Source organism: Mastigoproctus giganteus, chromosome 7 (genome assembly GCF_048544385.1).
Source record: "Mastigoproctus giganteus isolate SK-2022 chromosome 7, ASM4854438v1, whole genome shotgun sequence".
In the NCBI taxonomy this organism is placed as follows: domain Eukaryota; kingdom Metazoa; phylum Arthropoda; class Arachnida; order Uropygi; family Thelyphonidae; genus Mastigoproctus; species Mastigoproctus giganteus.
In genome coordinates this window covers 220,561,455-220,583,531 of record NC_143581.1, presented here as the reverse complement: position 1 = coordinate 220,583,531, position 22,077 = coordinate 220,561,455, and the positions used below count along the sequence as shown (strand labels likewise).

The window sequence follows — 22,077 nt, the reverse complement described above, 5'->3', positions numbered from 1 at the left end:
TGGGCTAAGAAGTGGCAACTGAAGTTTAACCTTGACAAATGCAAAATACTGTATATGGGTGGAAGTAACCTGAGAGAAAAGTATCAACTGTGTGGTACTACACTTATGGTGGTAGAAAATGAAAAAGACCTGGGAGTAACTGTGCAGTCAGATACGAAGTTTTCTGAGCAATGCAGACAGGCTGCCAGGGCTTGTTTGTTTGTTTGTTATTTGCTTTTTAGGAGCATTAGCAACTAAGGCCATATTGCTCCGGGATATGCGGTGGTCATTCCCTGACCTTTCCGCATCCTCCGTATTTGGTGGTGACGGGCTCGAACCCCGGTCTAATCAAGAAGCGTGTGCTACGCACTGCTGCTCCTTCCCACCTGGCTACGGAGGCGCCAGGCTGCCAGGGCAGGTCATGGGGTTTTGTCAATGATATATAGGAATTTTGCTAGCAGGGAAAAGGAGGTGATTGTCCCTCTGTATAAGGCAGTGGTCAGGCCACGCCTTGAGTACTACGTATAGGTCTGGAGGCCTCATTTTAGGAAGGATGTAGATTTGCTTGAGTGTGTACAGAGAAGGGTAACAAGATTGGTGAGGGGAATGAAGGGATCCTCTTACGAAGAGAGGCTTAAGTTCTGGAAATTGCAGCGGCTGGAGACTAGGCACCTGTGAGGTGATCTGATTGAGGTATATAAGGCCTTGAATGGGTTGAGCATGCTGAATTCTGATGGGATCCTTCCACTTGTTCAGATTACGAACCTAAGGGGGCATAAATGCTACAATAGATAAAAGGATGGTTGAGTGGGAGAAGAGAAGAAGGAAGAAAAGACAGATGTAGAATGATGTGCAGAAATTTGCCTTTAGCCAGCGGGTGGTTAACTTCCATCTGTCGTTATGGAAGTTGATAGGTTGAATAAATTTAAGGAGGAACTGGATAGGCATTTGGAGCGAATGGTGTGATTTTTTTTTTTTTTTTTTGGCTGTTGCTACATAAGCTCATGCACTTGCTTTCTTGCATCACATGCTACTACTACTACTACACTAGACTTGATTATCTGGAGTGGTGGGGAAATAAATATTTTATGGATAATATACAAAAATGAAAGAAAACTCATAAATGATAAATGTGATCAAAATGTAAATTTATTTAGATAAATACATATTTATAAATGTATACCACAGCACAGAACGGTTTATAAGAAAATTATTTAATATATATATATATATATATATTTTGAAAAGGAAAATAATGAAATTTGTTTTTTTTACTTGGTGGTCATTCCTGCAAATGGTACTATGTAAATTTCAAGGCATCATCTTGCTAGCAATAACAGAACCCCAACGTTCCATGAAGTCAAGTGAAGACTTGTTAAAGTTGATACTCTAATACCTTTTCACATTTATTGATAAGCTGAAATTTCTTTGTTCAGAGGAAGGTAAGGGCCTTTTTCATTTTTACGTGCTCGATGCACATGGACACAAATGTAAAAAAAAAAATGGACAAGAATGTTAAAATTAACTGTACAGCAGTAAGACTGAAGGATTACTGAAATATCATTAGTGAGATAGCTAAGTAGAAAGCAAAGGTGGAGATGAGGCTTCAGAAATTCAAGAATCTTTGTTTATAGGAACTTTAAAAAATGTAAACAAGCATCTTTATTCAATTGTATGTATAATTTTTGTTATGCAACTTAGACTGACTTAGATTACTGTTAGCCACCTGTGGACAACTGAGAGTCTAATGTATACATACATACTGTGAATGTTGGCATACCATCCTGAAGAATTTTTCAGGAAGTTCAATCTTTTTTAACATATTATAATAAAAAAAACAGAAAATAAAAATGTTAAGAAAAAAACAAAACACAAATCCAGTTCAACCCTTTTTAACATATTATAATAAAAAAACAGAAAATACAAACATTAAAAAGAACAAAAAACAAATACACATATTGAAAAATTTGATGCAGTTTTTCTGAGGGAGTCAAATGCATCAACAATGAACCAATAAGTCTTGGAGAGGAGTGAAAATGATTTTTCTCCAGGTAATAAAAAATAAAACAAAAAAAACAGAATGAGCAATCATGTTGAGATATTCAGTACCTTTCCCTTTCACTGAAAGAGTGAATTTTGATTAGGTGTTTTAAAGACCAGTCTCTAGGATACTGAGGGAATCAGATCTGCATTCTGATATTAGTATTGCCAGTACTGATGTCAGAATGGCTATTGGTCACAACTTTTCCCCATTTCTATTCCCACCTGATCTGATTCACTGCTCAGAAACCAGTTAAAATAAAAGGGTGGAAAATCAGTGCTGACAATTTTAGCATCTTTCATTTGATATTCCAAAGTTCTTTCTCTACTTATTCATTTGCCCTATGCAATAAGGCAAATGAACAGGTTCTTTATGTATCATCTGATCCTGACAACTAGGTGTGCAGCCAAAACCAATTTCCTCTTCTCATATTCTAACTGATTTAATTTTTATAGTTTTATTCTTATGGAAAATTAGTTAACTATTCATTAACTGTAGAAGAGCAAGGAAGTTTTGAAGAGTTTGTATTAGATTTAGGTACTGAATTACATTGTGCATAAGAAAATGAACTTGTGCACTTTTAAACTGCCATCATTTAATATAATTTTTGAAAAACAACATTGTAGCATCTTTGTTTATATTTGGCCAAGAAAAAAAAAAAAAAAAAAAAAAAAAAATCAGTAATAAATATATTCATTCCCTCATCCAGATCTATCATACAAGCAAATCTGGGCACTGCTCCCTGGAGACATCTCATCATGACAAGAAATGTCCTCACACTTGCATGGCTTATAACGGGGCAAACTGATGCTTCATCAGTATCCACATTAATCTCTGGCCTGAAGAGGGGAGCACCCCGACTCCTGTCTCCCTCTGCATCTTATGCTGTCAAGCATTGATTTCCTGAGGGACATGTTTCCAGCCAATTGTCTTCAGACTTTCAATAAATTTGGGATACACCCTGATAGGTTCTGTGAAGACAAGCTCTACAGGAACGAAATCCTTAAAAACTGTTACCAGATAATGAATCTATGATGTTAACATGCTCCTGGACATGACTGACTGCTTTTTTTTACTTGCTTATTTGTATTTGACAAAGACTTTGTTTTTGTCTCTATGCAATTATATGTTTAATCCAGTAAATTCCAGTTTAATCCAGTAAAATACTGTACATGTGTTCCTTGAACCTTAGTGTGTAAATATTCGCACCCTTCTGGCACAATACTGTCCTGGAGTGACCTAAGGTTTCTTGTGGCAATAAACTGATTTTAATAATAATATAAAATAATTTTTCCTATCTATGATAAACAGGAAATTCTATCTACAGTGTGATTTTGTTGATATCTGCATGAGACCAATTGCTCGCTCCACAGAATTTCATTCATTACTGGGGCAAAAAATAAAGTTACAGGAACTCTTCTTGATTTAAAAAAACTCTGGCAGCTCTTGCTGGAGTTCTTCTAATCAAGGTGCTGCTAATCCTTGGCTATGACTGTGAACGTACTATTCTTCCATAATGTTGTTCTAGATGGTGCCGCAGGTAACATACAGGGGTACTGTTCATTCCCTCAGTGGCAAATGATAGTAGAAACCAAGCTTATAAAGCATCAGCCAAAAAAAAAAAAAAAAAATTCTACACATCTTTCCAGCATCCATCCTTCCTCAATTTGAATTTAGGATCTCCAGACCTGTATGCAGTTGTTTGTTGTTTGGTTTTTTTTTTTAAGGAGCATTAGCAACTAAGGCCATATTGCTCCGGGTCATGCGGTGGTCATTCCCTGACCTTTCCGCATCCTCCGTATTTGGTGGTGACGGGCTCGGACCCGGTTTAATCAAGAAGCGTGTGCTACGCACTGCTGCTCCTTCCCACCTGGCTACGGAGGCGCCCTGTATGCAGTACTCGAGCGTTATTATTGGGTAGACTGCATACCTTATGTACTTAAGGTATGCAGCCTACCCAACTCTCTGTTCATGCATGTGAACAGAGAGTTGTCTAACATTCCAGTTGGTAGAGGTAACAGTGAAGAATATGCTTGATTGTAATTGGAGCATAATAATGGAACATTCTCTTGTGTAAGGATATGTATATGAATTACTCATGTGTTTGTACCTGATACAGATTGCATCACTTTACTGATTTAATTTGAAAAAGCTTATTGATGGTTTGACCTTGCCACATAGGTTGCAAACAGTTATTTGCATATGAAGTATTTTTAGTTTGCACATGAGAGTCAGGTTATATCTCTCTCATTGATCCTTCTCTTTGAAATGCCCTTTGTTATAGAGTTTTAGGTGCATTAGTGATTTTAGGCCTTAATACATCATTGTGTATTATGTCTGTACTAGTGTCCATTCATGGGCTGATTTGCATGTTGTCTGGGCTGAAAACAGAATAACTAATCGGGAAAAGTTCTACTTCTTCTGATTGAGATTAGTTTACTACAGCCTCAATTGAAGCAGCCTTTAAAAATTCCTCCAGTCATAGACAAGAATCAAACCTTGACCTCTCCAAAGAAGTGACAAATGGTCAAAACTGTCAGCTTTCACTGCCACGGAAGACTTGAAATGCTGGCATACATGATGTTGCTGAGATTTCTGTGAATGTTTTGTCTAATGCTTCACTAATATCCTTTGAGTTTGCAACATCTTGTTCATTCCAGCTCAACATGGATTGTTAAGGGAAGACAATACTTGCCTTGCATATTGTATATTCTATTCCATGCTGTTTGGGTATGAGTATCTCTGGCAGTTGTGGAAAAAATGTTGCTCTCCCCCACCATTCTGTCCAGAGATGGGGGACAGAATGGAGAAGAGCTTGGCTAGAAGTTGCTTCATTTTTTCAACAATTTGATGTCAAGAAGACAGTTTTTTACTCTAATGCAAGTGATGCTGTTTGCATGTTAGATGCTCAAAATTCAGTATTGAATTCAAATTTACATCAAAACTTAGATATTATTCATAATTATTTTTTCTGTAAAATTCTTGAGATGTGTAGTGTGTCCTTAAAAGTTTTTTTTTTAGTTCCTGTGGGCAAATTAAATTCACCAACTTGATGTGGAACTAAGTTGCAAGAAAAGATAAGAGGATATGTCCAGCAGTCCTTTTTATCCCCCATAAAGTGGTGTCAATCAACAAGTAACTGGATAACACCAGTGCAATTTATCTATTTGATGTATTTTTACTGTTGGTGTTAAGCTACAAATACTGCAGATTTGCATCTCTTGATGAGGAAGCAACTTTCACTGCTTAAAAACTAATTCTCTCTCTGATAAAAGGCACAATGGCACAACTTTACTTCTGATAACTTAGAAATAATTGTGGTGGTAGTAGTAGTAGTAGTATTTGAGGTTTGGCACAAGGGCCTCTTGGGCCATATTGTGCCTGTTCACGATTTAGTTATTACTAATTTCACGTTATTATGATTAGATATAATAATACAAATTTATGCATTTTAAATACTGAAACAGTTCCTCCAAATTTGCTTTATTACTGAGAATATGTGATAAGGTTAAATGTTCCTGTAAGTTGGATAGGGAGCTAAAGCTGGATTTTCGGACAGATGAAAGTTCTCGAGACATTCAACGAGAATATGTTTTATTGTTAGGTGAGACTGGCAAAAGAAACACAGGAGAATTCTCTCCCAGAAGCAAATACAGATGAGTTGGATGCAAATGACCGATGTGGAGCCTTGCCAGAATCATTTCTTGTCATCTGCTTCTCCTGAAACTAGATGACTACTGTTGTGGCTCTTTTTTAATCTGCAACAGTTTATTATTGATTTGAGTTTGCCAGAGATGAGACCATTGTTTTCTACATGTTTTTTTTTATAATGGATTTGCAGTCAGTGTAGGGCACTTTCAGTTGAGTGGAAAATCCAGAGTAGGGATGTTTAGCAGCGGCATCCGCATGTTCGTTACCTGGGCTGCCAATATGGCCAGCGATCCAGCAGAAGTTAACTTTCTGGTTGTCTGTTTTATAGTAAAATAATTTAGACTTCATCTCTTTAAGAATGGGGTGAAAGGGAGAAAAGGTAGATTGAATGGCAGTGATTGCACTTAAGGAGTCTGTATATATAAGAGATTGCTCAATATGGAAGTTATTTATGTTATCTAGAGTCAGTTTAATTGCAAATAATTCTGCGGTATAGATACTGCATTCAGTAGGAAGAGATACAGCTACTGAGAAGGTGAAAGAAACTGCTGCAGCACCTACAGCCGCATCTGTTTTGGAGCTATCAGTATAAATATGTACTTTCTCTGAGTTGGCCAAGGAATGCAATTTGTGCAGCTGTTGAAAGGTGATATTTGCCAAGGAGGATTTTCCCCATCTTAAAAAGAAATTGTCACAGAGAGGTGAGTAATCAGTCCAGGGAGGTTCTGGGGTAGCAAAGTCTTGGAATATGTTCTGAAAGTTAATATCCCAATTGAGTATGAGTTCTTGCAATTGAAGCCCTGCGGGGCAGTTTTCATTGAGTTTATTGTGATATAACGTGGTAAACTGAGGGTCAAACAAGTACTGCCAGCTGGGGTGGGATGGATTACATTTAATCTTTGCTGCATAGTTACACAATAAAGATTTTTTCCTGAGATGAAGAGGAGGTTCATTTGTCTCAATGTAAAGGCTGTGAACTGGGGATGTTCTGAAGGCTCACACAGCTATCCTAAGGGCACTCTGCTGAATGGTGTCCAGACGTAATAGAGAACTTTTCCTAAAGGAGTCATAGACCGGTGATCCATAATCCAAACGTGATCTTATTAAAGGTTATGTTATTTGTTATTTGGTTTTTAGGAGCATTAGCAACTAAGGCCATATTGCTCCAGGGATATGCAGTGGTCATTCCCTGACCTTTCCACATCCTCCGTATTTGGTGGTCACAGGCTCGAACCCTGGTCTAATCAAGAAGCGTGTGCTATGCACTGCTGCTCCTGCACACGGCTACGGAGGCGCCCTTATTAAAGGTCCATAGAGATGTAGGAGAGAGAGAGCTTCTATCAGCACCCCAGGACATAGCGGAGACAGATCTTAGGATGTTCAGTTTTTTAAGACAAATTGTCCGAATATAAGCTATATGAGAAGCAAAATTAAGTTAATTGTCGAAGTATAACCCCAATAGACTGGACTTGTTGGTAACAGAAATCAGGCATTTTTTTAAATATATTTTTGGATCCGGATGTACTTTGCAATTTTTACAAAAATGAATTGCAGTGGATTTCTTTACTGCTAGAGAGAAACCATTCCATAATGCACATGATTCTATTTTACCTATGGAAATTTGAAGCTGCCTTTCAACGGTGTTCATAGTTTGGAATTTACAAGAGATAATGAGATCACCGGCAAACATGTACAATTCTACTGTATTTGGTACTTCCCATGTCATGTTTGTAATTCTTATTAAAAATAATGTTGCACCGAGAATGGAACCCTGTGGTACACCCTCCTCTTGTTCAAATGATTTGGATAAATTGTTCATGTATCTAACCTGAAGCGTTCTGTGGCATAGGAAGTTTTGAATAAATTGAGGTAACTGCCCTCTCAAGCCAAAAGAATGAAGATTTTGAAGAACGCCATATCGCCAGGTGGTATCAAACGTTTTTTCAATGGCACCTCCGTAGCCAGGTGGGCAGGAGCAGCAGTGCGAAGCACACGTTTTTTGATTAGACTGGGGTTTGAGCCCGTGACCACCAAATACGAAGGATGTGGAAAGGTCAGGGAATGACCACCGCATATCCCCGGAGCAATATGGCCTTAGTTGCTAATGCTCCTAAAAACCAAATAACAAACAAAAAAACAGCTTTCTCAATATCGAGATTAATCATAACTAGATGTTGTCCCTTTACGAAGGCATTACGAATGTTTGCTTCTGCTTTTATCATCACATCTAGTGTGGACCAATTCTTCCGAAATCCACACTGGTTACTGTTTAGGAAGTTGTTAATTTCCAGGAACCACGTTAGCCACCTGTGAACCATTTTTTCCAGGACTTTGCCTAAACAACCACACAGTGAAATCAGATGGTAGTTATGTGGAATGGAGCAATCCTTTCCTGGCTTCAGGAAGGCTAGAACAATTGAGTGACGCCAGGAGATTGGGTGGGTATTTTTTAAGAATATTCTGTTGTAATATTTTAACAATGTTCTTTTGGCTCTGTTGTCAAGTTGTTTTAACATTATGTAGCAGATCCCATCAGGACCAGCAGCACTACTGGATGTTTTATTGAGTACCCCTAAAAGTTCCATTAATGTGAATGACTGGTTGTATGAATGTGAAACTATCGTAGAAAAACTGACCTTTTGTTGTTCTGCAGATTCTTTAATTCATTGAAAGGTTGGGTTGTAGGTGGATATTGCTGATGTACTGGCAAATGATTCACATCATTCCGCTAGAGCATTTGCTATTTCTACCAGTGATGACAACTCCTTCCCTTCCCAATTTAATATTGTAGCTGGAGACTGAACATATTTGCCATTAAGTGTTGGTATTTTCCTCCAGATGGTCCTTGAGGTTGTCACAGACATTCTCTCAGATTTTCCAGACAAGCTGTAATTGCTACTGGGAGTCTAAAACGCCAATGGAACTGATATTCGGGTGACACTCAAGTCAAGTGGACCCAATTTTGGCGAAGTCCGGACTGTCTAGGAAAGCCAAATCCTCTGCTTGCACCTTCACGATGGTGGGACTGTTAGTAATCTTGGGTATAACCTCCATGCACAAGTACATGGTGGGTGACCACCCAAGTGTGAACCAACATAAGCAGGGGTCAAGGTGTAATGCCCACACCACATGGAGGAATGCCGTCCCTCTATGTTATCAGGCGGTACTAGGTGGTAGATGACTCTCACCACCGGTGCAATACCACCACTTTGCTTATTGGAAGCTTGAAGTGGTGGAACGCATGTTTAGTCTTTAGAGCTAAGTTCCGGTCAACTCTTCCCTATCTCTTCCATCATGCAGTATGATTGATGACTTTTGAGGTTATGATGAACATCATGGCGAGATCCAATATTCCTTACATTTCGAGGGTATAGCTCTAAAATGGTGTTTGCAGGCAGGCCGCTAGTTATTACCCCGGACCGAACCTATTGGTAACTCTTTAGGAGGCTTCTGGATCAGCTAGTGTATAATCTCGCTACCTCTACTCTGCCAGATAGTGACTGGAGAGAGTCCGAGTAGTGTGTATGCACAGAGCATTGTTGAGGCCACGTTATGTCAAGGATCTGGGTATATTCTTTCCATGTGTACGCCATATCCAAATTTCATTACTTCATACAGCATGTCCCACCCACTTTTTCTTACTATTGAATACATCATGAATTGTGAAACTAATAGAGCAAGCTTATCTGAGAAAAGATCTAAACCTCCCAAGCACTTCCTAATTCATTTCACAAATATACTTGGTCCCAATTCTAATCTCAATGATGTCCATTTCCACTTGCAGTCTGCCAAACCCCATGTACTTTTTCTGACAGAATATCAGTTATCGGTTGATTCAACTACTGCTCATCTCAGATGCTCAAATTATTCACTGTATGATTCCTTTCGCCTCAAAGGTGGTACTTATGCATATGTCTGTTCTGATATTCCCTGTCAGAGACTTGGCAATTAGGCGCCTCCTTAGCCAGGTGGGAAGGAGCAGCAATGCGTATCACACGCTTCTTGATTTAGACCTGGGTTCGAGCCCATCACCACCAAATACGGAGGATGCGGAAAGCTCAGGGAATGACCACCGCATATCCCCGGAGCAATATGGCCTTAGTTGCTAATGCTCCTAAAAACCAAATAACAAGCAAACATAACAACATACTTGGCAATTTGGAATCTCCTCTCTTTGATCTTCTCTGGCTTAAAATCTCTCTACCTCATTGTGTCATATTCATCTGTTGTCTCTACCGTTCTCCCAACTCCACTAGTCACGTGAAGCCCTTAGACTTCCTCTCTTTGCAACTTGACTTTCTCCAGTCCAACTTTCCTAACAGTGAGGTAATTTTCCTTGGTGATTTTAATGTTCACAACTCCAGCTGGCTTCTGTTTTCTAGTCACACCGACCCAGCTGGTCGAGATGCTGAGCCTTTTGCAATTACTAATGACCTTGCACAGATTGTTCATTTACCTACAAGGATACTAGACAATCCTAATCAAACAGCCAACGCGCTTGATCGTTTTCTCACAAACAACCCTTCTAAGTACACGATCGAAGTGAGAGGTCCTCTAGGCACTTCAGATCACAACTTGGTGACTGTCTCTTCTCCAATGGAGCCTTTATCTCATGGCTATTCCCAACCTCGTGTAGGTTGGGCATTACAAGAATGCAAAATGGGATGACCTGCGAGATTTCTTTTCTTCTTTTCCTTGGTCGGATTACTGTTTCAAAACTTCTGATGTCGACATTTGCTCAGATTGTGTCAGTGAAATTATTCTTGCAGGAATGGAATCCTTTATGACACTCCACTTTAAAATCTTGTCCTTTATCTAAACCTTGGTTTTCCAATAAATGTTCTAAGGGTGTTCAAGAGAAGAATGTTGAATATCGTAATTGGCTTGTTTCTGAACAGGCTAAGAGTAGAAAACTTGCTTCTTGCCCTAATGGTAGCTGAGCATTCTGGTCTCTTGCTAAAGCTATTGGCCGCAACTTCTGCCCATCTCTGCTCCCACCTCTGTCCAAACTAGATGGTACCACTGTCACTCCAGCCAAGGATAAAGCTGACTTGCTAGCATCCCATTTTTCTTCCAACTTATGTATTAATGATCTTGGTAAAACACCTCCCACCATTCCCAACAAGCTCCATTTCCTCTCTCCTGTGCTTTTTTGTCAAAAGTATGTCAGAAGGATTTTGACGAATCTTGATGCAAAGAAAGCTTCAGGTCCCGATGGTATTTCTCCACTTGTTCTCAAAACCTGTGCTCCTGAATTTACTCCTATTCTTTGCTGCCTTTTTTTCACTTTCTTATTCCAAAGTTGTTTTTCCTTCTGCTTGGAAATTTGCTCATATCCAGCCGGTTCCTAAAAAGGGTGACAAATCCCTCCCATCCACTTATTGTCCCATTGCAATTACTTCTACTCTTTCTAAAGTAATGGAGAAATCAATTAACCGCCAACTCTTAAACTACCGAGAAACCTTCCGTCTGATCAACGATCACCAGTATGGATTCCGTCACTGTCGATTCACTGGTGATATTCTGGCTTATGTTAGCCATTTATAGACTAATTCAATGGAAAGGTTCGGTGAAACACAAGTAGTTGCTCTTGACATCTCAAAGGCTTTTGATCGTGTTTGCCATAAAGGTCTTCTAAACAAGCTTTCATCTTATGGTTATCCAGTTTTCTCTCTGATCGCTCACTGAGGGTGATGGTAGATGGCTCTCTGTCTTCTAACTTCTCCATTAATGCCGGTTTCCCCCAAGGTTGAGTTCTTTCCCCCACTCTTTTCCTCTTGTATATTAATGACAGGCTTTTGATCGTGTTTGCCATAAAGGTCTTCTAAACAAGCTTTCATCTTATGGTTATCCAGTTTTCTCTCTGATCGCTCACTGAGGGTGATGGTAGATGGCTCTCTGTCTTCTAACTTCTCCATTAATGCCGGTTTCCCCCAAGGTTGAGTTCTTTCCCCCACTCTTTTCCTCTTGTATATTAATGACCTTCTTCCAGTGACTGGAAATCCTATCCATTTTGCCAATGATAGCACATTTCATTCCACTTTCTATTTTGAGAAACCTTGCCCTGCTCAATCAGCTTCAACTTCTCGAAAATCTGCTGCCAATTCCTTAAATGCCGATCTTCAGGTAATTCTCCAGTGGGGCAAAGATATCTTAGTTGATTTCAACCCTTCTAAAACTCAGTCTTGTCTTATATCTCACAAAAAGGATTCTTCTGCACCTATGCTTATCTTTAGTGACACTCCGATTTCTAGGCAAAATGATATATCTCTTTTGGGGATTACCCTAACTTCTAATCTCTCTTGGCTCAAGCACATTACAAATATTGCTTCCTCTGCATCTAAAAAACTTGGTTTTCTCTTTCGCTCTCGGTGTTACTTTTCTTCCAAACAGCTGCTCACTCTGTATAAATCGCAAATCCGCCCTGCCATTGAATATTGTTCCCACATCTGGGGTGGTGCCCCCAAAACCTCTCTCAGGCTTCTTGATTCCAATCAGAAGAGGGCAGTTAGGTTAATTAAGGATTCATCTCTAACAGTCTCTCTCCACTCGCTGTCTCATAGATGTACTGTTTCTGCTGCATGCCTCTTCTACAGATACTTCCATGGGCACTGTTCTTCTGAATTGGCTTCTATAATTCCTGCTCTCTCTTTCAAAACAGTCCGAACACGTGCTGCCACCAGCCAACATTATTTACTGTCCAAATTCAAACTCACAGAATCAACTTTTCATCCTCCTCATTTATTCATTCAACTGCCGTTTTCAGGAACAAACCTTCCTTCATACGTATTTCCTGAAAATTAGTCTACTGAAGTTCAAGTCCAATATCAACAAATATCTTCTTATGTCTTCTCAACCTCCAACCCAAGCATGGTACTAAGTACTATACGTTCTAATACCTCTCGTGTTTGGGGTTTAAATAAAAAAAAAAAAAAAAAGATGATTCTGCTGTCTGTGTCATTATTTATACTTGAAGAAAAACTAATCCAGGCATCTCTCTTTGCTTTTCGTCTTATTTGGCAGAATTTGGCTTTCATCCTTTTAAAGGTGATTAAGTTACTAGTTGTGAGGAATTTGTGAAACAAGTTCCAATCTTTGTTTTTTCCTGTTTAGCGTGTGTTCAATCCTGATTCCACCAGGAATTACTGTGTTTGCGCCTCCCCTGCAAAGATTTTGGTATTGCAGAATTGGCAGCTTGCAATATTTGGCTAGTTATGTGTTCTGTGACATTATCTATGGGCTGAGAATGGACTATTTCTTCATTAAATTGGATATGTGAGGCATATTCGTTCCAATTTGCCCTATGAAACTTCCAAGTGGAGCACCACAGTGAAGGGGGTTTACCCGTGTTTGCAGCTTGCAGAGAATCGCTAGATGATCACTATTGATTAGATTTTCATGAGCAAACCACTCCGTATTGGTATATATAGAGGGAGAACAGATTGATAGATCTATTGCACTCATGGATCCTGTAGAAAAATTAATATAGGTAGGCTTGCCAGTGTTCAAAAGAATAAGCTGACAAACATCAAGAAGTGATTCTATTAGAATGATGTGCATTGAAATATCCAAGAAAGCAGAATGGATGTGGTAGTTGGTCTATTAGCTTTTCTAGGTCATATGAAGAGAATGAGAAATTAGGAGGGATATATATAGATGCTATTGTAAGAGTGGTCCCAATTACAGCATGCATTGCCACTTCAAAAGGAGTTTGGAGAACAAGGTGTTTCAATGGAACATTGTTTCTAATGAGAACCGCCAGCCCTCCACGAGCTGGCGAGTCACTCCTGTCTCGTCTGAAAATAGTGTAATTTTTTATGGTAGGACACAATTGTGAATTTAAATAAGTTTCCTGATGGGATATGCCTGCTGGTTCATAGTGTTCGATGAGATTATATAAATCATCTTTTGTGTTGCAAAAGCCTCTACAATTCCATTGAAGTATTCTTTCCATTAAGCAGTTTTGTTGGTTGTTTTTGTTTCTGACTGCTTTTTAGTTGTAGCTTTTTTTTTTTTTTTTTTTATGTAAACCCCAAACACGAGAGGTATCAGAACCTATAGTACTTAGTACAGTTGCTTGGGTTGGAGGTTGAGAAGACGAAAGAAGATATTTGTTGATATTGGACTTGAACTTCTGTAGACTGTAATTTTCACGAAATACGTATGAAGGAAGGTTGTTCCAGAAAACGGCAGTTGAATGAATAAATGAGGAAGATGAAAAGTTGGTTCTGTGAGTTTGAAGTTGGACAGTAAATGGATGCTGGCTTGTGGTGGCACGTGTTCGGACTGTTTTGAAAGAGACAGCGGGAATTATAGAAGACAATTCAGAAGAACAGTGCCCATGGAAGTATCTGTAGAAGAGGCATGCAGCAGAAATGGTACATCTATGAGACAATGAGTGGAGAGACTCTGTTAGAGATGAATCATTAATTTTTTTTTTTTTTTTTTATGAAAACCCCAAACACGAAAGGTATCAAAACCTATAGTACTTAGTACCGTGCATGGGTTGAAGGAGAAGTATGGGGTAGGGGGGTGCCGGAAACTTTGCTCTAGAGACTAAACAGGGGTGAACATTTGAAGTGCTGAACACTTCAAGCCTCCAATAAGCAAAGTGGTGGTATTTCACCGATCGATGAAAGTCATCTACCACCTTCTAATTAACTTAACTGTCCTCTTCTGAATGTAAATCAAGAAGCCTGAGAAAGGTTTTGGGGGCACCACCCCAGATGTGGGAACAATATTCCATGGATTTGCGATTTATACAGAGTGAGCAACTGTTTGGAAGAAAAGTAACACCGAGAGCGAAAGAGAAAACCAAGTTTTTCAGATGCAGAGGAAGCAATATTTGTAATGTGCTTGTGCCAAGAGAGAGATTAGAAGTCAGGTAATCCCCAAAAGAGATATATCATTTTGCCTAGAAATCGGAGTGTCACTACAGATAAGCATAGGAGCAGAAGAATCCTTTTTGCAAGATATAAGACAAGATTAAGCTTTAGAAGGGTTGAAATCAACTAAGTTGTCTTTGCCCCACTGGAGAATTACCTGAAGATCGGCATTTAAGGAATTGGTAGCAGATTTTTGAGAAATTGAAGCTGATTGAGCAGGACAAGGTTTCTCAAAATGGAAAGTGGAATGCAATGTGCTATCATCGGCAAAACTATGGATAGGATTTCCAGTTAATGGAAGAAGGTCATTAATATACAAGAGGAAAAGAGTGGGGGGAAAGAACTGAACCTTGGGGGACACCAGCATTAGTGAAGAAGTTAGAAGACAGACAGCCATCTACCATCACCCTCAGTGAGCGATCAGAGAGAAAACTGGATAACTAATTACTAAAAGCAGTTGGCAAACTATAAGATGGAAGCTTGTTTAGAAGACCTTTTTGCCAAACATGATCGAAAGCCTTTGAGATGTCAAGAGCAACTACTTGTGTTTCACTGAACCTTTCCATTGAATTAGTCCATAAATGGGTAACATAAGCCAGAATATCACCAGTGGATCAAAACTGACGGAATCCATACTGGCGATCGTTGATCAGATGGAAGGTTTCTACGTAGTTTAAGAGTTGGCGGTTAATTGATTTCTTCATTACTTTAGAAGTAACTGGAATGGGACGATAATTGGATTTGAGGGATTTGTCACCCTTTTTAGGAACTGGCTGGATATGAGCAAATTTCCAAGCATAAGGAAAAACACCTTTGGAATAAGAAAGTGAAAAAAGGCGGCAAAGAACAGGAGTAAGTTCAGGAGCACAGGTTTTGAGAATAAGTGGAGAAATACCATCAGGACCTGGAGCTTTCTTACCATCAAGATTCATCAAAATCTTTCTGACATCCTTTTGACGGAAGACCACAGGAGGCATTGAATGGAGTGTGTTGGGAATGGTGGGAGGTGTTTTGCCAAGATCATTAATACATGAGTTGGAAGGAAAATGGGATACTAGCATGTCAGCTTTATCCTTGGCTGAAGTGACAACAGAACCATCTGGTTTGGACAGAGGTGGGAGCACAGATGGGCAAAAGTTGTGGCCAATAGCTTTGGCAAGAGACCAGAATGCTCAGCTACCATTAGGGCAAGAAGCAAGTTTTCTACTCTTAGCCTGTTCAAACTCTAGTTTCGACTGATTAATAACTGCTTTACAATTGTTGCGAGCTTTGGTGTAGGCAGAAAATGAAACTGGAGATTTAGAAACAAGCCAATTACAATATGCAACATTCTTCTCTTGAACAGCCTTAGCACATTTATTAGAAAACCAAGGTTTATATAAAGGGCGAGATTTTAAAGTGGAGTGTTGGATAAAGGATTCCATTCCTGCAAGAATAATTTCACTGACACGATCTGACCAAATTTTGACATCAGAAGTTTTGAAACAGTAATCCGACAAAGGAAAAGAAGAAAAGAAGTCTCGCAGGGCATCTCATTTTGCATTCTTGTAATGCCAAACAACACGAGATTGGGAATAGCCATGAGATAAAGGTTCCATTGGAGAAAAGACAATCACCAAGTTGTGATCTGAAGTGCCTAAAGGACATCTCACTTCGACCGTGTACTTAGAGGGGTTATTTGTGAGAAAAAGGTCAAGCGTATTGGTTGTATGATTAGGATTGTCCGGTATTCTTGTAAGTAAATGAACAATCTGTGGAAGGTCATTAGTAATTGCAAAAGGCTCAGCATCTCGACCAGCTGGGTTGGTGTGACTAGCAAACGGAAGCCAGCTGGAGTTGTGAACATTAAAATCACCAAGGAAAATTACCTCACTGTTAGGAAAGTTGGACTGGAGAAAGTCAAGTTGCAAAGAGAGAAGTCAAAGAGCTCCAAGTGATTAGTGGAATTGGGAGAACGGTAGAGACAACAGATGAATTTGACACAATGAGCTAGAGAGATTTTAAGTCAGAGAAGATTCCAAATTGCCAAGTCTCTGACAGGGAATATCAGAACGAACATAAGCACAAGTACCACCCCTTTGAGGCGAAAGGAATCATACAGCGAATAATTTGGGCATCTGAGATGAGCAGTAGTTGAATCAACCGATAACTGAGATTCTGTCAGAAAAAAGTACATGGGGTTTGGCAGACTGCAAGTGGAAACGGACATCGTTGAGATTAGAATTGAGACCACGTATATTTGTGAAATGAATTAGGAAGTGCTTGGGAGGTTTAGATCTTTTCGCAGATAAGCTTGCTCTATTAGTTTGACAATTCATGGCGTATTCAATAGAAAGAAAAAGTGTGTGGGACATGCTGTATGAAGTAATGAAATTTTTGGATATGGCGTACATATGGTAAGAATATACCCAGAACCTTGACATAATGTGGCCTCGACAATGCTCCCTGCATACACACTTCTCGGACTCCCTCCAGTCACTATCTGGCAGAGTAGAGGTAGCAAGATTATACTCTAGCTGATCCAGAAGCCTCCTAGAGAGTTACCAATAGGTTTGGTATTTTCAATGGACATAACTCTTCTCTAGTCACTATACTCAATATTGATAAGGGCGTATTGTTTTACATTTTCTGTTTCAGTCAGTGGATTTAGCTATATTTTGGAAGGCACATTTCACATGTGGAGGAACTGACCTTGCTAACTGTGTCAATTTTTGTTGCATGGTATGCCGTTTTAGGGAAAAAAAAAAAAAAAGAGAGGAAACAATTTTTTATTATTATTTTTTAATTATTCATTATCTAAAATAGCTGCCTATCGCTTTAGTCCATTTTTATAGCATCAACTATAAAAACAGTTTAAACAGAGATGATTAAAAGGCACAATACATTTCAAGATATATTTTAATTTTCATTTCTGTTATATAAAGTAAGAAATTAGAATAATTATACATACTTCAACTTAGTCAACACTTGATGGCCATAAAGTGATATGCAATGTTGGTTGCTTCCTGGTGCATAAACTTCAATGGTTAGAATGTGCCAGTTCGTGTGGTTTTGGTGGACAGACTGTTTTTTTTTTTGTCCTACAGTGTGTGTGTGTGTGTGTGTGTGTGTGTGTGTGTGTGTGTGTGTGTGTGTGTTCGTAAGTGATTTGGATGTTGCGTGGTGAAAAACTCAGAATTACTCATTGCAAAACCCTGCTCCTTCTGACTGAGATCAATAATACAGCACCAAGTGAAAACTTTTAATAATTCTGCAATAGGTCAGTACTGGTTCCTATGATATTAATTTGGAATCTTTTTAAACTTTTATTATGTCTATTTGAGCACACATTCATGGAGAGAAATGCATATTGCACAGGCAGTAAAACCTGTAATAATTTAGGTTGAAATATGTACTCTTCTCTTCCAAGGTATTGTGATATATATATATATATATATATATTTTTTTTTTTATTTTTTTATTATTATTTTTTTTTAAAGTTCTGTTTCATCTGTAAACAGAACAGTAACACTGGTCAACAGCTAAAATGTTTCGGTAATAAAATTAGTCAATTTCGACTTACTCATGTGCTAAATATGAATATGACAGTTAAAATGGATTATTAGTTTTGATAATACTATACATGTCACTTTCAGCATGTTTTTGCTTTATTTTTGGGAAAATTTGGCCTTGAGTTACATTTTGTATGGCAACACTGCAGTCATTGGTATTTCCTGTCTAGATGGGCCAGTTAGTCTGAGCCAGGCATCTGCCCATGTTACACTTGCTTTTTTCAACTGAGCAAAAACTTAAGATTTAGCATGTCGCGTATGTGTGTAAATAGTGCAGATAATTTTTGTTACGTTTCTGGTGAAGTGACATTTGCATTACAGAAGCGTGCCATTACTCTGATAATAAAAGGAGCACACAACTGTTATTTTGGCTGCAAGGTTGAGAACCAAGACTAAAGCTGGGTGGCTCATATTTGTTGCAATACTCTTGCACTTCTAATCTACACAGCTGGTTAAATCACAATGGCCGCTCAATGCCCTTTACCATGCCTATGACATGGAGAGCCTTCAGATCATATAATTGACTGTTATTTTTGTATAGTATCACCTCTTCAGCAGGGAATTTCCAAGAAGAAAAAGTGGACCTTAAGCTATCCGAACATACTTTTTTTTTTTTCTTTTTTTTTTTTTTTTTTTTTTTTTATGAAAACCCCAAACACGAAAGGTATCAAAACCTATTGTACTTAGTACCATGCATGGGTTGAAGGAGAAGTATGGGGGGGGGGGGATACTATCTGCTATTCAACTGGTAGGAGGACCATGCACAAGGATCTCCCATTTGTGAGTCACAAGCTGAATATGTTTTAGAATCTGATGAACAGTCAGGAGATGGCTGAGATAAATCACCCGAACCTTCCAAATCGACAGGTCCTGATTTTATTTCCAATTTCCTCTCTGCAGAACCAGACAAAATTGCACAAAATGAATTAAATATTCTTATCAGAGATCGTGCTTTACCAAAAAATAAGGCAGAACTTTTAGGCCCAAGACTGCAACATTGAAACCTCCTTCAAGGTAATGTAAAGTGTCTGTATACCGGTGACGCCAAAAGGATTCAACCAAGTTTTTTAAAATGGAAAATAATTAATAATTAAGTTACTGTCATCTTGCTAGGAATGTTGCAGGGAAACACAAAATTTCTGCTTTTTTTTGCAAATGGGACATTAGAGTGTGGTCTCATTACACAAGAAAAAACGAGACTTTAAGGCAATCACTCGATCCAGGGATAAAAAATGTTGAGTCCACTAGTTGAGCCACACAAAATCCTCTTACCTCCACTACACATAAAATTTTCTATATAAAGAAAATTGGGACTTATGAAACAACAATTTGTTAATTCCATGGATAAAGATGGACCAGCTTTCAAATACTTCAAGGAAAAATTTCCAAGGCTTAGTGAAGCCAAAATAAATGAAGGTATGTTTATTGACCAACAGATAAGGGACCGTCTCAAGGATGAATGTTTTGATCAGATCCTTCATGGTGATGAGAAAGCAGTTTCGTATGCTTTCAAACGTGTAGCAACAAACTTTCTGGGAAACAACAAAGAAGGTACCTATAAACAGACTGTGAGAAACCTTTTGTCATTATACCACAAATTAGACTGCAATATGTCATAAAAAATACACTTTTTTCATTCCTATTTGGAGTTTTCCCCGGACAACTGTGGTGCATTACGTAATGAGCATGGCATTAGATTCAATCAGGCATCTCAGCAATGGAGACATGATACCAAGGCAAATGGAACTTTGCAATGCCAGCTATTTCTGGACTGTGACAAGAGATGCCCCAGATGTGGGATACAAACAACAGGTGAAGAAGCATAAAATGTGAATCAAGTGATTTTATGTATTTTGCTGATCAGTGTGATTTAATTTTTTTTTTTCAATAACTAAGAATGTATCAATGAACATTTTATAGAATATAAGACATAGCAGGTATTTTCAAAACTTGAGCAAAATACTTTTTTTAATGCAGATTTCTCAACACCACACATGCAAAACAATATACAAAAAAATACTTTCATCAAAGAAACAAAAAAATTTTAAATTTGTTGACCAGTGTAACTGAAGAGGCCTTTAAGAATTATACAGTATCCAATGGAATTTGAACCCAGGATTTTCCTAAGTAATGAGCCCACTAAACTATCACAGAGAATGAGTGATAGTTTAGTGGGATATTCCAAATGAGTGACAAGTGGTTCTTGTGAGAATACCATTGTATTGTCACAGAGGACCACAAACACTAAATGGATAATTACCTGCCATAAACAAGCATATCCTCACATACCCTGAAAAATAATTATTCTCAGAATGCCAAAACCAAATATTCACTGCAAATGGGATAATGTTTCATACATTTAACATTAATTAATTTAGCATAATGAGATTAATACCTGTTGCCCAGTATAGTACATTCTATTCATGGGTCCAACATCATAAGGATTTTCCTGCATATGCCAGACTGGCTGCAATCTATGATCCATTATTACTAAAGAAACAAGTAAATAAAAAGGGGAAAAAATCAACTGGAAAAATTCTCATTTATATCTTTTCTTCAAACAAAGATTTATTTGTTCATAAAATGAAATTTATTATTAAAAAAAAATTCATTTATTACTTCATCAATAATGCTTGTCACAAAAAGTTTATATCCAATCATTCCTTATATTGTATATGATGTGCTTCATTTAAAACACACCTGGGTCTGTCTCGCTTATTTTTAGTTCTGGCTATTTGTCATCTGGACCTTTTTTTTGGCATATTTGAGGCATATAAGTATTACCATTTAGATATTACAATCAGTAAATTAAAATTTTGCCTAATCAATTGTTTTTTTCTCAGTGGGAAAATAGGCATATTATTCTCCCATCTTCAGTTTAGTATAAAAACTTCAATTCTGTACTTCTGAAATGAATTCCCTCTGATGTTTTGAAGGGGGGGGAAAAACTGCTATAGTTTGTGATATTTACTCTTGAGTATGACTTCACGCTGGCTATGAGTGAAGTTGTGTCACATATCCTAATGCTACAAAACATTGGATTTTTTTTATTTCAGATAAAATTGGTTTGCCTTTATTTTCAAATTAAAGACTGTGTTTTTAGACTAAACTGAAGAAGATGAATAATTTTCCCACTGAGAAAAAAGCAGCTGATCTTTTAATTTAAATACCCTATATATTTTGTGTGCTCAATCCAATGATATCATTGGTTTTTCTCTAGTGTCGACTGTTTTTTTTTTTTTTTTTTTTGATATTTATATGTATTAAATAAGTGTTCCAATATTGTGATATGTAAGAGCTTAAAGTATTCATATAATTCCTACCCCCCAGTCAAATTTCTATGGCTACTAAACAAAGGTGTATCTTTAGACTTGTTCCGCTATGTCTGTAGATGTTATATAGGCTTGAAGCAGGTGAAGCATAACATGGTAGCAGTGCATATAAAGATTATTTCAGAATGTCTATTGGTGATCAAGGCAAGTTGTGGGCACCTCATTTCTGCAGGGGTAGTTGCAAGTCAACATCAAAGAGTTGTAAGTGTATACCTTTTGCTATACCTCAAATATGGAGAGAGCCCACAAGCCATCACGGCAACTACTACTTTTGTATGGTGTACCTATCAAAGTTTAAAAAAGTCTGTGGATCAAAAAACTGCAGTGTCTCCCAACATACCATTCTGTACTGCTTCAGAACTGCATAATGAAGTTTGTGTTGGTTCTGAAGCAGTACAATTCCTGTCAATTCCCAATCCACCTTAAAGATAAAAGTCTTCAGAACTGGATGATAAATCTGAAGAACAGAATAACTGGAATTAACAAATATAGAATGCGTTGGTTTCATTTCTCATAATACCACATGCACACCAATACTGGGTGAACAATTAATATAATAATGTTTCATACACTTAACTGTTGGTGTGATGAGCCGAGAACCCCAGGAAACCATTCAATTAAAGCACCGTATTTTCCCG

At 38.1% G+C, this 22,077-nt stretch overlaps 1 protein-coding gene across 1 annotated transcript in view; it reads right to left on the bottom strand.

Moving 5' to 3' along the window:
- The window catches only part of LOC150083705 (uncharacterized), a 70,814-nt gene that overhangs the window by 42,264 nt on the left and 6,473 nt on the right, over positions 1–22,077 (bottom strand). The window contains exon 2 of the mRNA XM_090377445.1: positions 20,503–20,597. Within this exon, the coding sequence (XP_090233571.1) occupies positions 20,503–20,592 (90 nt within the window). The 5' untranslated portion in view covers positions 20,593–20,597. The remainder of the gene's footprint in view (positions 1–20,502; positions 20,598–22,077) is intronic.